General features: G+C 37.3%; 1 protein-coding gene across 1 annotated transcript in view; it reads right to left on the reverse strand.

Annotated features, from left to right (window-relative positions):
- LMOD1 (leiomodin 1) overlaps positions 1-13,420 on the reverse strand; it is a 29,662-nt gene extending 16,242 nt beyond the window's left edge. Inside the window, exon 1 of the mRNA XM_083361065.1 lies at positions 12,917-13,420. Within this exon, the coding sequence (XP_083217191.1) occupies positions 12,917-13,177 (261 nt within the window). The 5' untranslated portion in view covers positions 13,178-13,420. The remainder of the gene's footprint in view (positions 1-12,916) is intronic.

Here is a 13,420-nt window from a genome sequence, read left to right on the forward strand (position 1 = left end):
AATCAATCAATCAATCAATCAATCAATAAATCAATCAATAAATAAATAATAATTTTATCATTAAATGGTTAAAAAACATTTGACAAGGTATGTAAACAGCATACGCTTGCTGTACTAAACAGATTCAGATTCCCCTGGAATTCTTAAAATGGATCAAGGTATTATATAAGTCACCCACATCTAAAGTAAAGGTTAATGATATGTTTTCTCCTACTTTCCCACTATTTTTAGAGGGCCTAGAGAAGGATGTCGACTCTTCTTTAAATTCTGCATGGAAACCTTGGCTTATGCTATTAGACAACATAGGGAGTTCTATGGAGTAATGCATAACAGTTGAATACAAATGCAAATGACATTCTACTTGTAAATGAAATTCTTTTGTCTTTTGTTTATTTTGAAACCTCACATTACTATGGCAGTGTTGATGCAAATGATAGATGCCTTCAGTAAAATAGCAGGATACACTATTAGAACTGACGTCATTTGATGAAAATTTGCTTACCCCTTAATCTATTTAATATCAATTCCATATCTGTAGCAAATTCAATTAGTATTTAGATATGTGTGTATATCAAAACTCAGTTATATGTAATAGAAATAAAATATAGAGAGAGGTTTCTTCAGACATTAATAGATGGGAATAATTAAACCTCACCCTATGGAGAAAGATGAATGCTCTCAACATGAATATTATTCCTAGATTAATTCATACTTTGAGAAGAATTCCCATTCATATATCTGGGAAATATTTTCAGAAAATAAATTCTTTGTTTAGAAAGTTTTGATGGGGTTCTTTGATTATGAAAATATTTTTACACAAAATACAATTACCAGTTAATGAGGGAGGATTTGGTTTCTCAAATCCGAAGCTGTATTATCATGCTTGCCTATTGTCAAGTATTACATATTGAAAGCCAACAACTGGTATTAACTTTCTGATTTGGGCCTTGGATGGACAGATGTTACGTTTTATGTACATTAAAACTCTAGTATCTCTGGAAACAATTGCATCAGTTTGGAAGATATGTAATCTATTGTTCCTCCCCCAAAAATATTTTTTTGGGAAAAAGATAGTGATAATGAAAAATTGGATGAAAGTGGGGATATTGACTTTGGCTCAACTGATTGATGAAGTTTTAGGATACACTGCTAAGAGATAAATATTATTTATCAGGTGTGTAAATGGCATCATTTACAGCTACAATATTTGTTAACAATATGCTTGGATCAGCAGCATTTTCAGCTTCTGAAACATCTGAAATGCTAGAAAAACATGTTAAACCCCTTAAAACCAAAAACCTACTATTAGTTTTTTTTATAAATATTTATTATCAATAAATCAATTTGATATGCAGATGCTTGGATAAAAAAATTAGAGGTTCCTATATTGCCTAGACCTAGAGTGACAATGGGAGATTATTTTAATTTCTAAAGCAAGAGTGTCAATGGACCTCAAATTACAACTTATACAACCCCCAAAAATATTTAGAATGTATTGGCTCCATATGCAACAAAAAATAATATTTAGGATTTATTGGACTCCATGAGAAATCATGTACAAAAGGACTGGCAAAAATAGAGCCCTGGTGGTGCAGTGGTTAAAGTGCAGTATTGCAGGCAAACTCTGCCCACAGTCTGGCTTTGATCCTGACAGGGCTCCAGGTTGATTCATCCTTCCATCCTTCTGAGCTTGGTAAAACGAGGACCCACATTGTTGGGGGCAATATGCAAATAATACTTACATTGTAAACCGCCCAGAGAGCGCTGTAAAACGCTATGGGGCGGTATATAAGCCTAAGTGCTATTGCTATTGCTATATGCTCTGATAATAGATCAGCTAGTACCAAATGCAAAAAGGTTATACATGTAGTGTCAGCTTTCTACATACTGCTGTCTACTTCTTTCAACTGAAAGGTGTCAACATGTCATAAAATGTTGAGTGATACTCAGTTACATCCTGTAAATCATTCAGATGCTGTGATCAGGAAATATAGTATGCAGAATCCTGGATCCAATACCATGTAGAAAAGACATGCCCCACAAGCACTTTTGGGATCCCATATGTGCAACATCTAGCAGCTATCTTGTTTCTTATCTTCAATAAATACCTTTTATGATTCACTGTAATAACATGCAAAGTGAACATTTAAGTATGTTGCGTTTACATACAATTTGTTGCATTTCCACACAAAAATAATATGTTCAGCAAAACTTGCAACTTTTGTTCCATCTGCACATGAACTGTGATAGAATAAGGCTTTGGACTTGAAACCCAGAGATGCTACGGGGGACATAAAGGCATCTAGAACTAATTAAACCAAAATCCCTGAGCTGTAGAATAGACAGAAAAATAAAAACAAATAAAAAATTTGGAAAAAAAAAGAACGGCAAACCACTTTCCTATCACTGCGAAGAAAATCAAGGGTCAAACCTGACTTGAAGGCAACTTTAACTTTTGACTAATAGCAGATTTCAGATCTATATGTTTTTGCTAGCAGTTCAGACTCCTTAGTTCTACATTTTCTTTGTGAAGCTTCCTTTTATCGCCCTTTTTACCAGACCAAGGCAATTCCCAGGCTGCAGTTGACTCATGTCTTTGGACTTTTTGGTCAGACGCAATGTAACATTGGCAACAGCAAATTAACTTTGTCTGCCAGTTCATCAACAGTCAGAGATGCCACTGAGGCTGTTCAACATGAGAATATAAGAAGTTGTGGAAGTCAAAAGAAACCTTTTCATGACTCCTCTCATCTACATACCTAAAAAAGGATTTAGTTCATTCTTTGGTATCGTGATTTTTAAAATTAATGTTCTAGATCAGGGGTGTCAAACTGCTGGCCCATGGGCCGGTTGCATCATACGGAGACCATGCCCGCCCCAGCTCCAGCAATGCAAAAAATGTCGTGATACGTCACGACATGTCATGTGATGTGACGAGTTTGACACCTATGTTCTAGATCCAACTCTAAGGCAATTCTGGCTCCCCCTTTTTATTATAAGGAAAAATGAGTACATTCAAGTGAGACCCCCAACAAATTGTCCAGGTATATTCATATCTTTGAAAAAGGGATGCTCCTGCATGGGAACATACCTATCTAGCTATGCACTCCTCCAAAATGCATAATTTCATCCATCATCTTCCTCATTTTTTCTTTCCAAATGATACTCAGCATTCCTTGGCTTCTAATCAAGTATTTTTTTGGGGGGGAGAGGACTACTCCCTCAATTTCCACCTCTACATCAATAGCTAGAAAGCAGCAGTGAGCAATATCAATTCTTCTGAACTGCAGAATGCAGTTAGAAGAGTGGATCCATCTGGCACAATATCTATTACTTACTATTCCTGGACTGCATTGTTGTATCTCCCAGCCCTCTACCCCCAAGTTTAAAGAACTCTGGATTTCCTTAACTGCAGTACTGTGGTGTACTGATTTGTCAGGACTCTTTAGAGCCAACTTAGACTTTTTCCCATGTCCCTTTTAAATCTACATATGTGCACTTCTGAAATGATGATCTGGTTTGCCTTTGTCACAGAGACTTTTAAAAGATTCAAGAGCTATGCAATTTAAAGGTACTTCCATGTTGTTACTGCTTCCAGCCTTCAATCCTTCAAAAGCAATGTGAAACTGACCTTCAATTATCCTCACACCCCAATAGTTAACCTAGAGAACCATGCTAAGGCAAGAACAGGGTGAAGTCAGAGTTCCCACCAATGAAAAAACTACCTGCCCTGAAGCTCAGTGGAGCTGTAGTCATTCAAGAGAAAATGCATATAGAGCAACCTGAAGAGAGAGAGGCCATGATCTTAGCAGACTTTAGGGGGTCAATAAGAGATGGATAGATCTCTGGCCCTGATTATATAATCCCTAGACTTGAGACCAAGGAATTCTTAGTCCTATGGCAAGTTTTGTATCCGAAGAATACCATTTTCATACTGGAACTAAAATTAATTCTAAGATGTCTCCATAGCAGGCTGGGGATAAGACAGACTTGACATCATGAGGACATGTTCTTTAAAACTGATGAGTGGATTTACTACATGCTTGATAAGGAGGGAGATGAAGAATAGCCATACAGTACAGTTCTACTTTATGCAAGTCTTGGTCTTTCTTTCTCCAAACATTATTTTAAGCTAGTCCATTAAATAGTTACGTGGAAGACAGAAAAAAAATGATGTCCACATCTCACAGTACTACTGATGACCCCAAAGCATAGTATTACCATGGACAAATTTGGATAGCATTCTTAGAAATACTTATGAGAGCTCATCTGGAAAGGATAAAAAAAAGGCAAGAGAGAGACAATTATTTGCCTCCCTACATGTAATTCACAGCCTGCCTTCTCTTTGACCATATGATGTTCTGGCTGGCACTTTGACATCTCAACGAATAGGAATTCAAGTACAGGGCAGAATAAGAATGCAGCATTTTATTCTACTGCCTGAATTGCAGCATGGAGGTGTGCTTGTAGAAACATGGTGAAATGGCTCTACTGATGGCATTAGCAACCAATGCACTAGACTAAAATGTGGTTGGCTAATTTGTGGTTCAGTATATTTGTGCAAATCCAGATAATTGCATTAATAGTAAACCATAGTTTCATTAAGTATGGGTTACCGTGCATACAAACCATGTTCTTCATTTATATAATAGGTTAAGACTTTAATAACTGAGTCATGCTGAATATCAACTGAATGACTATATGTATTTGGAATCTAGGGTGCAGGGAAAGGGAAAAGCAGTTGGATGGGAAAGTATTATTTATTATTATTAATTTATTATTATTATTAATTTAATTTCTATACCGCCCTTCTCCCGAAGGACTCAGGGCGGTGTACAGGGCAATAAAAATACAATAAAAATACAATATACAAAAGTTAAAAATAAGATTAAATAAAACTAGCCCATTACAATAAATAATTAAAAATTACTAATTAAAATACCCCAAACCCATTAGACCAGGCCGGCTTGTTCAAATAGGTAAGTTTTCAGATCACGGCGGAAAGAGCGAAAGTCAGGAGCCATCCGGAGCCCAACTGGTAATTGATTCCAAAGGGCTGGCGTGCCCACAGAGAATGCTCTCCCCTTGGGGGCCGCCAGCCGGCACTCTCTGACCGGCGGCACCCTGAGGAGGCCCTCTCTGTGGGAGCGCACAGGACAAAGGGAAGCTGATGCCGGCAGCAGTGATCCCGTAAGTAATCCGGACCCATGCCATTTAGGGCTTTATAGGTAATCACCAGTATGAATGTTTTGTTCTTTCAGTTGCCACAGATGTCCCCAAGAAACAGCCACTGGGGTTTTGTTATATGCAAATATCAGAAATATGTAGTTTGGTATGAGGTTTATTTGCAGTTATGGCTTTTTGTATAGGCTGGCAATTTCCCACAATTATAGAATGATGCTCGCCTGAAACTGGGTTTTGACCTTTTGGTAGGAACAGAAAATAAAGGTTAACTAATGCTTCTGAGCTTATTTTTTTTGGCTCCTTGAGTGTGAAAGTATCATAGGGACACTCATGTCTATTTTGGGTTGTTTATAGAAAGCTTACTAGGCACCTATGGTTATCTTAACATTCAGAGAAAAAGGTGACATGCTATCTGGTTAGAATACTTTTAAATATAACTTGAGTTTTGAGATTCAGGTTAGAACCTTTTTTTTTCTCTGAACAGTACAAGGTTCATCAGATTCGTGACCATATATGCTTCAGAGGTTTTATGGTTTGAATCAATTGATAACTAAAATTTTAAGCTTAGACAAATAGTACAAGATTCATCAGATTCGTGACCATATATGCTCCAGAGGTTTTATGGTTTGAACCAATTGATAACTAAAATTTTAAGCTTAGACAAATTAAGCTGGCCATAAATCCAATAGGGATTACTTGAAATAAGGAACAAAAATATATGCCTACTCCAATCTGTAGAATCTGCTTTATCTTCTACTTTGACAGCTAATTGCTTGTACTGAAAAAGCTGTCAATATTACCGTAAGTGAAAATGCATTGAGACGTATTAGAAACCAGTAGGGATGTTACTTGGTAAATGTATGTTGTCCAGGAGATCCAAGAAGTCACCCTCTTTTTCAGCTGTAGAGCTCATTATGATCTAGATATTGTCTTTCAATTCAACCCACCTGATTACAGTCTTTTATTATGTATTTTGTAGATGACTCCTGTTTTTTCTTTGGCTACTGGGTCTTTGGTTTAATTTAGAGGTTTAGTTGGTTTGTGTGCTATGGTGATGCTGTGTGCTCGTAGTAGTTTGTTGTTGTTTTTCTGAGATGTTTTTAATGTGTGTTAGTGTTATTTTTTTCATAGTTTGTGTTGGTTATGCTATAGAGGTTTAATGGTCAGGCACTCAATTCCTTATTTCCAGCAACTGCTATTCAGAGATATAATGTCTCTGAACCTGGCAATGCCATTTATAACTATCATGACTATTAACTGTTGATAGATCTGTTATGCCTCCGCTAATTTATATAATCCCACATAGGGTTGACTGTCAGCAAAGGAATCAAATTATTTGGAATAAAGAGAAATTAACATGAATTAAAAATAAGTGGCTGTGCTACAGTTTAGAAGATAGCTACATGCATGTTGAATCTCATCTTAAACTGCTTTCCTTGCTGTTATTAAAGTGTAACTTTGTACAGTATCAACATTTATCTTACATATTTCTAGTACTATTTTTCTACACTAATTACCTAGTGTATGCAAAATAATCCACATGGCTCTGAATCTGATCACAAGATTGCATTTCCTTAAGGCAATAAAATCTAGTTAATATGGTCAAGACTTCAGATTACCATGATAGCAGCTCAAATAATCAAGTGCTAATAAAACTGTCTCAGGTATTATTTCTGCTTCTTTATAACTGGTGTATATCTGTGTAAGCAATAGCATATAACTGCAGAGAATAAAAAAATGTCATTAAAGTTTCAGTCTTGATCAGGTTCATACCACTCAGGACTGATTTTAGAGCACGTTCAGAAGACCAGCCTTTTCTTCACTAAGCTTACTAACTTCTTATTCGAAATGAAACAAATTGACAAATTTGTATGAAATATTAAAGTGATCAGGATGCTGTTACCCCTGTTACCATTACGTCCATACAGAATCTATAACTGAATTTTCTGGCTGAGATGTCTTAACCACCCTGTGCCAATCTGTAGGCCAGCAACAGAATACTCTACATTCAGTTTCATGCTGAAAATTAAACCCCTTCCACTTCCAAAAAAACCAAATATAATAAATGTTACTAAGCTACAGGTTTTGCATCTGGCTTTCTGTTCCTGGCAAGCTGGCAAGAGCAGGAAGATGAAGTATGCCAGATGTCCCCTCCAAAGACCTATTTGGACTAGTCATTTAAAACCAGCATTGCATTGCAGTGCTGCTGCTTCTGCCGAGACAATTGCAGCTTAGAAATTCTCTATTTGCACAATGTCTTGTAACTGCAGCAGTAAGAGGTTAAATTTAAGCACAATATCTGCACAGATATCAGATGATTGCTTATGTAAGCAAATTGGTAGCATCTTATAGAAATGCTCTCAGCCTTGAGAAAATTATTATAAAATGGGAGCTCGTGTATTAATAGCGGTTAAGGGTTGGATTGGTACTGGAAAGATTTAGATTCTAGTCCACACTTAGCACAGAAGCTGGGTGTGGGCGGTTTTGGGGCCAGTCACCTTTTTCTCAGCCCAATCTATTTTACAGGGTGGTTGTCATAGGAAAAAAATACGAGGGCAGACTACAGTGTATGCTGTGTTGAATTCCTGAAAACAAGGCGACAAACAAATAAAGTTACTTATATGGAATGTCAATTCTCTTAACAGTTTCAATTGCATTGTGCATTCTGGAACGACATAATGAAACACAAGAATGAAAAGCCATCAGTCTTTCCTTATGGAAGAATGTAGAGAACGTCTAGGACAGGGGTCTTCAAACTTGGCCCTTTTATGACTTGTGGACTTCAACTCCCAGAATTCCTCAGCCAGCAAAGCTGGCTGAGGAATTCTGGGAGTTGAAGTCCACAAGTCATAAAAGGGCCAAGTTTGAAGACCCCTGGTCTAGGATCAAGTGATTTGTTCTCCCCATATGGTGAAGAACTATGTGGTGTCATAACAAACTTGGCCCTTCTAGCCTTCCTACTGCTGCTTTCAGATGTGTTAATCCACCTGCTACTAACAAGCCCCAAGGAAAAGAAAAGGAATAAACAGGATATTTTTTTTTCTCTTTCTCCCTAGAGACAGAAAAAGAAGAAAGTCAGCTCAGCAATATCAATTTACTGTAAGATGATCTAAAAGAGCAGATTTACAACAGTAGAGAGTTTGACCACTGGCCAACTAGCTTTGTTTCCCACAGTTCAGCATTACAGAACAGAACTTCAGAGTAAGTTAAGATAGCAATCCTCACTCAAAAAGGCCTGATGCTGAGCAGTGTTTTAACGTGTTAGAAGAGATCTGTGTTTATCTTAGCTTGAGAAAGCTATATATTTTGTTACACTCTGACTCTGGATATCCTTCCCTATATAACGTAAAAAACAAAATAAGTGACATGAGGTAATTTATTTGGATCTGTTAGTCAATAGATTTCACAGATGTCCATTTTCTCAATTTGTCAAAGGATTCTACAGTGCTTCAGCCATTAAGTGGAAGCTAATTCTTGGCCACAATGTCTAAATCTTTCATTAAGATTGAACTACTTGTGTACTTGCATAGTAATTAAAAAGTCCTGCTCCAGAGAAAAGGTTTTATGTTGTGAGAGAAATGTAAATCCTCCATTGCATTCAAATTATCTATGAGGAAAGCATTGCATATTTTATTTTTTCTAAAATTACTTATTTCTTATTATAGCAATATTTAAAACATGCAATTATGAACTCCATTAATAAACCCATGTAGAGCCTTTGATTCCTAATTTGCAAAAATTTACTCCTGTGTCCTTTAATCTACACAGAGAATAGCTGTTCACCAACAAATAAAGCAATCTAGTCCAAGTTGGTGCCCCCTAGAAGTATTGGGGGCACCAAATCCTTAATGCCCAGTCATCAGGCTAGATAAGATTGAAATAAAGAGAAACATGCCATAAATCTATGCAAGTCTAAAGCTTTCTGGAAGTATTTCCTATGCAAGAATCAAAGAGCTTGTGACTCACCAAAGCAAAGATAATTCACTAACCTCTGGATACTAAAAGCTTAAAGAACATATTATTACCACTGCTTCTTGAAATGGCAAAATCAAGCCACTTGCTAGCTATATACATGTCATACGTTACACATAACATGCATAGCTCCACTTCAGCTTAGCGAATTACAAGTTCTGAAGGGCAAGTGCATGGTCTACTTTGCTTCCTGCTTGTTTCCTTTTGTTTTCACCAACTTTCGAGTTCAAGATGCTTCCTGATGATCTCTAGGATGAGACAGAAAAAATGATCTTCAAGAAAGATCATTCTGCTGAAATACCATAATGTGTTATTATTGTCCTAACCCTCTTTCCAATCAGCCAGCAAAACAAAATAAACTGGCATGCATATTTTTTAAGTTCCCCCCTCCCATAAACACTTGAGTTGAGATAGGTTGTTAGCAAGAACTGAATTTGAAATTATCTTCCCAGTTCCTGCTAACTAGTGTTGTTACTTTACATTTGTGTAATATACCAAATCATCGGTAAGACTCTGTCTTTGGTTAAAGAGCTGTGGGAATGGGAAGATGGGTGTAGTGAAACTGGAAGAAGGCGTGATCCCTTTCACCAAGTATGGTAACTTAGCATATTATGGAAACATGGCAATACATCAAAGTAAAATAGAGATGTAAGGAAATAGATACGCTTTCCAAAATATGTTAACATTCTAGTAGATTTTAGAGAAATAAAGGGAAAACATTTTTACATATTGTATTTCTGATAAATGCTGAGATTTTAATGTGCTTTTGGAAGAAGTCAACCAAATTGTATTCCTTGTATCATGTTTAAGGGTAAAAAATCCCCATACCATCTGCAAAGAAGTTATTCTTCCTATCCCTCTGCCAAATTTTACTTGGTGACAGCTGCATCCACTCACCCACTTGCAAGACAAGCTGGTAGAACTTTGCAGGTCTAGGCATCTATATCTGAGCCAAAGTATACAGCCCATTTCTTTTTCATCATTTGGTGTATGCATCTATTGTTGTATTCTCATTATATGTTTTCCCTTGGTTAACTCAAACATGATTTATTCAGTTAATCTGATTTCAAACAGCACTAGGCACACCAGAGGAGATTGTACAACATTTAAAATGAGGCTAATTTGTGGCTCAGCGTGTAACACAGAGACTGCCTAAATATGTACATATGAGGGAAAGAGAAAACATGAAAAAGATATTCAAGAACTGCAATAATATTTTCAGGGATTAAATGTACAAATTTGGGGAGTGATCAAAACCAGACATTTCAGGTGCCAGAAGCTAAGCAATATCAATTAGTTGAAAGTGAAGGTTCATTCTCCAAACCTGGCAGCTTGCTGGCCATTCCTTGAAATTAAAAGATGAGCCTGTCCTGTTGGGGCTAACTAGTTAAGCTTGTGGTCAGTTTGATAGATATCATAAGGAAGAAAGAATATATATATAAACATTATGTTCAACCAATGCACCAACTAATGGTTTAACAAATCATGGCTATGAAATTATCCCAGTTTTTAAAGTTTTCATTAACATGTGGGATGAATTCAAACTATGTTAGATTTAACACTTGGTTGGCAAGTTTGTGGCTCAGAATATATACATTGACAACATATTCTGTGCTTCAAGCAAAAAACATAAGCTGTCCTTAGATTTTTTTTTAGCTTGTTCCATTTGGACTTGTGTTCCTAATCCAGCACCTGAAGCCTCTGCTTCATTATGCTTATGGACAGAACCAGCCTTGTTTGTTGCAAGTTAAGGTTCTTGTTTCCCCATGGGATCTCTTAGTACTGGGTAGATTCAGCTCCTCCCCATCTACATTTATACTTATTGCTGGTAAGCAAGTGTGGTTGCTGCAGGCAAGACAAAGTCCTGTGATCTAGCCTCACCTCTCAAGGAACATAACACAAAGCCTGGGTATACGTAAAAGGCTAGGTCAAAAATGTGTGGTTAATAAACTACTGTATGGTGACTGTTTTGAAAGAATTTAGTCAACTGTGATTTATGTAGTTATCATAGGTAAACAAAATATGGTTTGGTACATTTATAAACATAGTATAGAGCTTACCTCCCATCATTCTTTGTCAGGTGGCATGACATATATCAGACATGTCAAACAGAAGGCCCGGGGGCCAGATCCGGCCCACGAAGTGGTTTCATGTGGCCCGCGAAGCCATCCTGGAAACAGTGAGGGAATGGCCCCCACTGCCTTGGCCCTGGCCCAGAGACCCTCCTTCTGCCAGAGACCCTCAGATCTGTCCCACTCCTGCCCAGACCCCCATAGGCACCCTTGATGCGAATGATGTAGAGCTGGCCACGGCCACCCAGTAGGCCATACTCACTCTAGCCACGCCCACCCAGTAGGCCACGCCCACCCTGGCCACACCCACCCGGCCCCCTGAGGGCAACCGCAATGCTGATGCGGCCCTCAATGAAATTGAGTTTGACACCCCTGACATATATCATTCTTCGTCAGGTGCCATGACATATAGACTGGGCTTGAACAAAACACTACTCTAAAATGAATTTGTCTTTTGGTATTGAACCCAGACCATGTGGAAGCTTATTTTCAGGTGGTCTGAAAATGCAAGCTATTTAGTAAACCATAATTCTATAATAAACATATTGTAGAATCACATGGGTACTTATCTCACTTTTTTCTAGACTTCAGAAGGATTGGGAATGGTATTATCACTCTATCCCATAGTTTTTTAAAACAATGGGATTCAAATGAAATGCTAAACCTCAAACAATTAAAACACATTTTGGCTTTGCATACTATGTAAACACATCCCTTGTAGTGTTTTGATGTTAGCTGCCGTAAAAGACAAAGAGAATAAAATAGTGGGTGGATTCGCTTAATAATAGTTTATTAAATGTCAGAATAGATATTTGGACATTTAGCATGCCCAAGATGCTAAACTATAAACCATGCCTCAACAAATCCTAATCATTGGGTTAACTCATGCCACCAATGATTTGATTCTGACCTAGAGTGACATATGAACCTAGTTTTGTGATTTTCAAATCATACTTTAAGGTTTACCATTGTGGTACAAAACTATTCAAGCTTGTACAACAATTCATCATTAAAGAAAATGATGACTTTCATAAATTCCGCAATTGTGGGGTGACTTTCTCCATCTTATCTCTTGCAGCAACCAAGTTTTCAGATATTACTGGCACAGGCACAAAAGCATTAAGACTGGACTCCCAATATTAGAAAGCTAGAACAGAAACAGTTTTGGGGCTTCAGCCCAACCTAACAGGGAACAACTTTCACTTCCCTACATGAGACAATTATCTGCAACTTCAAGAAACCAAAAAACTGCTCTGTGACAGTATTTACTCATGTTAATAACGTGGTATCATTTTGACTTTACGTAATAAATGAACTTAATCATTGTGATTGACTCAGTAAACAGGATGAAACAAATATGATTTTGTAGGAAGTGTAAATCCATTCAGTTTTATTTGGTCAAACTTTAGGAAAATATTTGTGACTACGAAAAGCAATAAATATATATCTTAATGCAGCTCAGTAAACTTGATTGCACTGATCAAGTTTATGAAAAACAGGATATAGGTTGCATCTTACTATGGAAAAGCAATCTTTTCCTTTTGACTTTCTGAGTCCGTTTTCACACCGCAACCCCGCCCCCAAATGTGGTGCTTTAATTCAGCAAACTATAATTCCAGCCATAGTTTACAGCTAGCATTACTCCACCTCCCCTTATACCAGCACACCTTTCCCAAAGAGCAACTTACATCCGTTGACTCTTCCTTTGGAATAAATTTCTTTCTCTCCTTTTCAGAGTAGCTGAGTGTTTCCTCTCGATTGCACTTGCCACTCAATTGCTTGTCAGTTTTATCTCTCTGCTCGAGGCCTACCGGAATGCTCCCATCTGTATCAGATGAATCTAGCTCTTTTTCTAGCTCCTCCATCTCCTCTGGAGACAAAGTGGATAGTAAGTTGTCAATATCTGGATCTTCACTGACTTGCCGTCGGTATTTTGCTACTTTAGACATCTTGGCAGGTTGTACGTACACTGTTATATGTGTATCTATACGTATTTGTGTATATATTAAAAAGCAAGCTTAAAAAAAGTTGGGATTTCTGCAAAACCAAGTTCTTTTTTCTGGTACTGTAGAGATGTTGAAATGTTATATGTAAGAAACCAAACGCCTTTTACAGCTTGGATTATAATGACTATGCAGATGTAGAGAAACTGGCCAATGAAAAGTAACAACAGTTTAGCCAAGCAGAGCAAA

The sequence above is a fragment of the Vipera ursinii genome (assembly GCF_947247035.1).
Source record: "Vipera ursinii genome assembly, chromosome: 3".
Classification (NCBI taxonomy): domain Eukaryota; kingdom Metazoa; phylum Chordata; class Lepidosauria; order Squamata; family Viperidae; genus Vipera; species Vipera ursinii.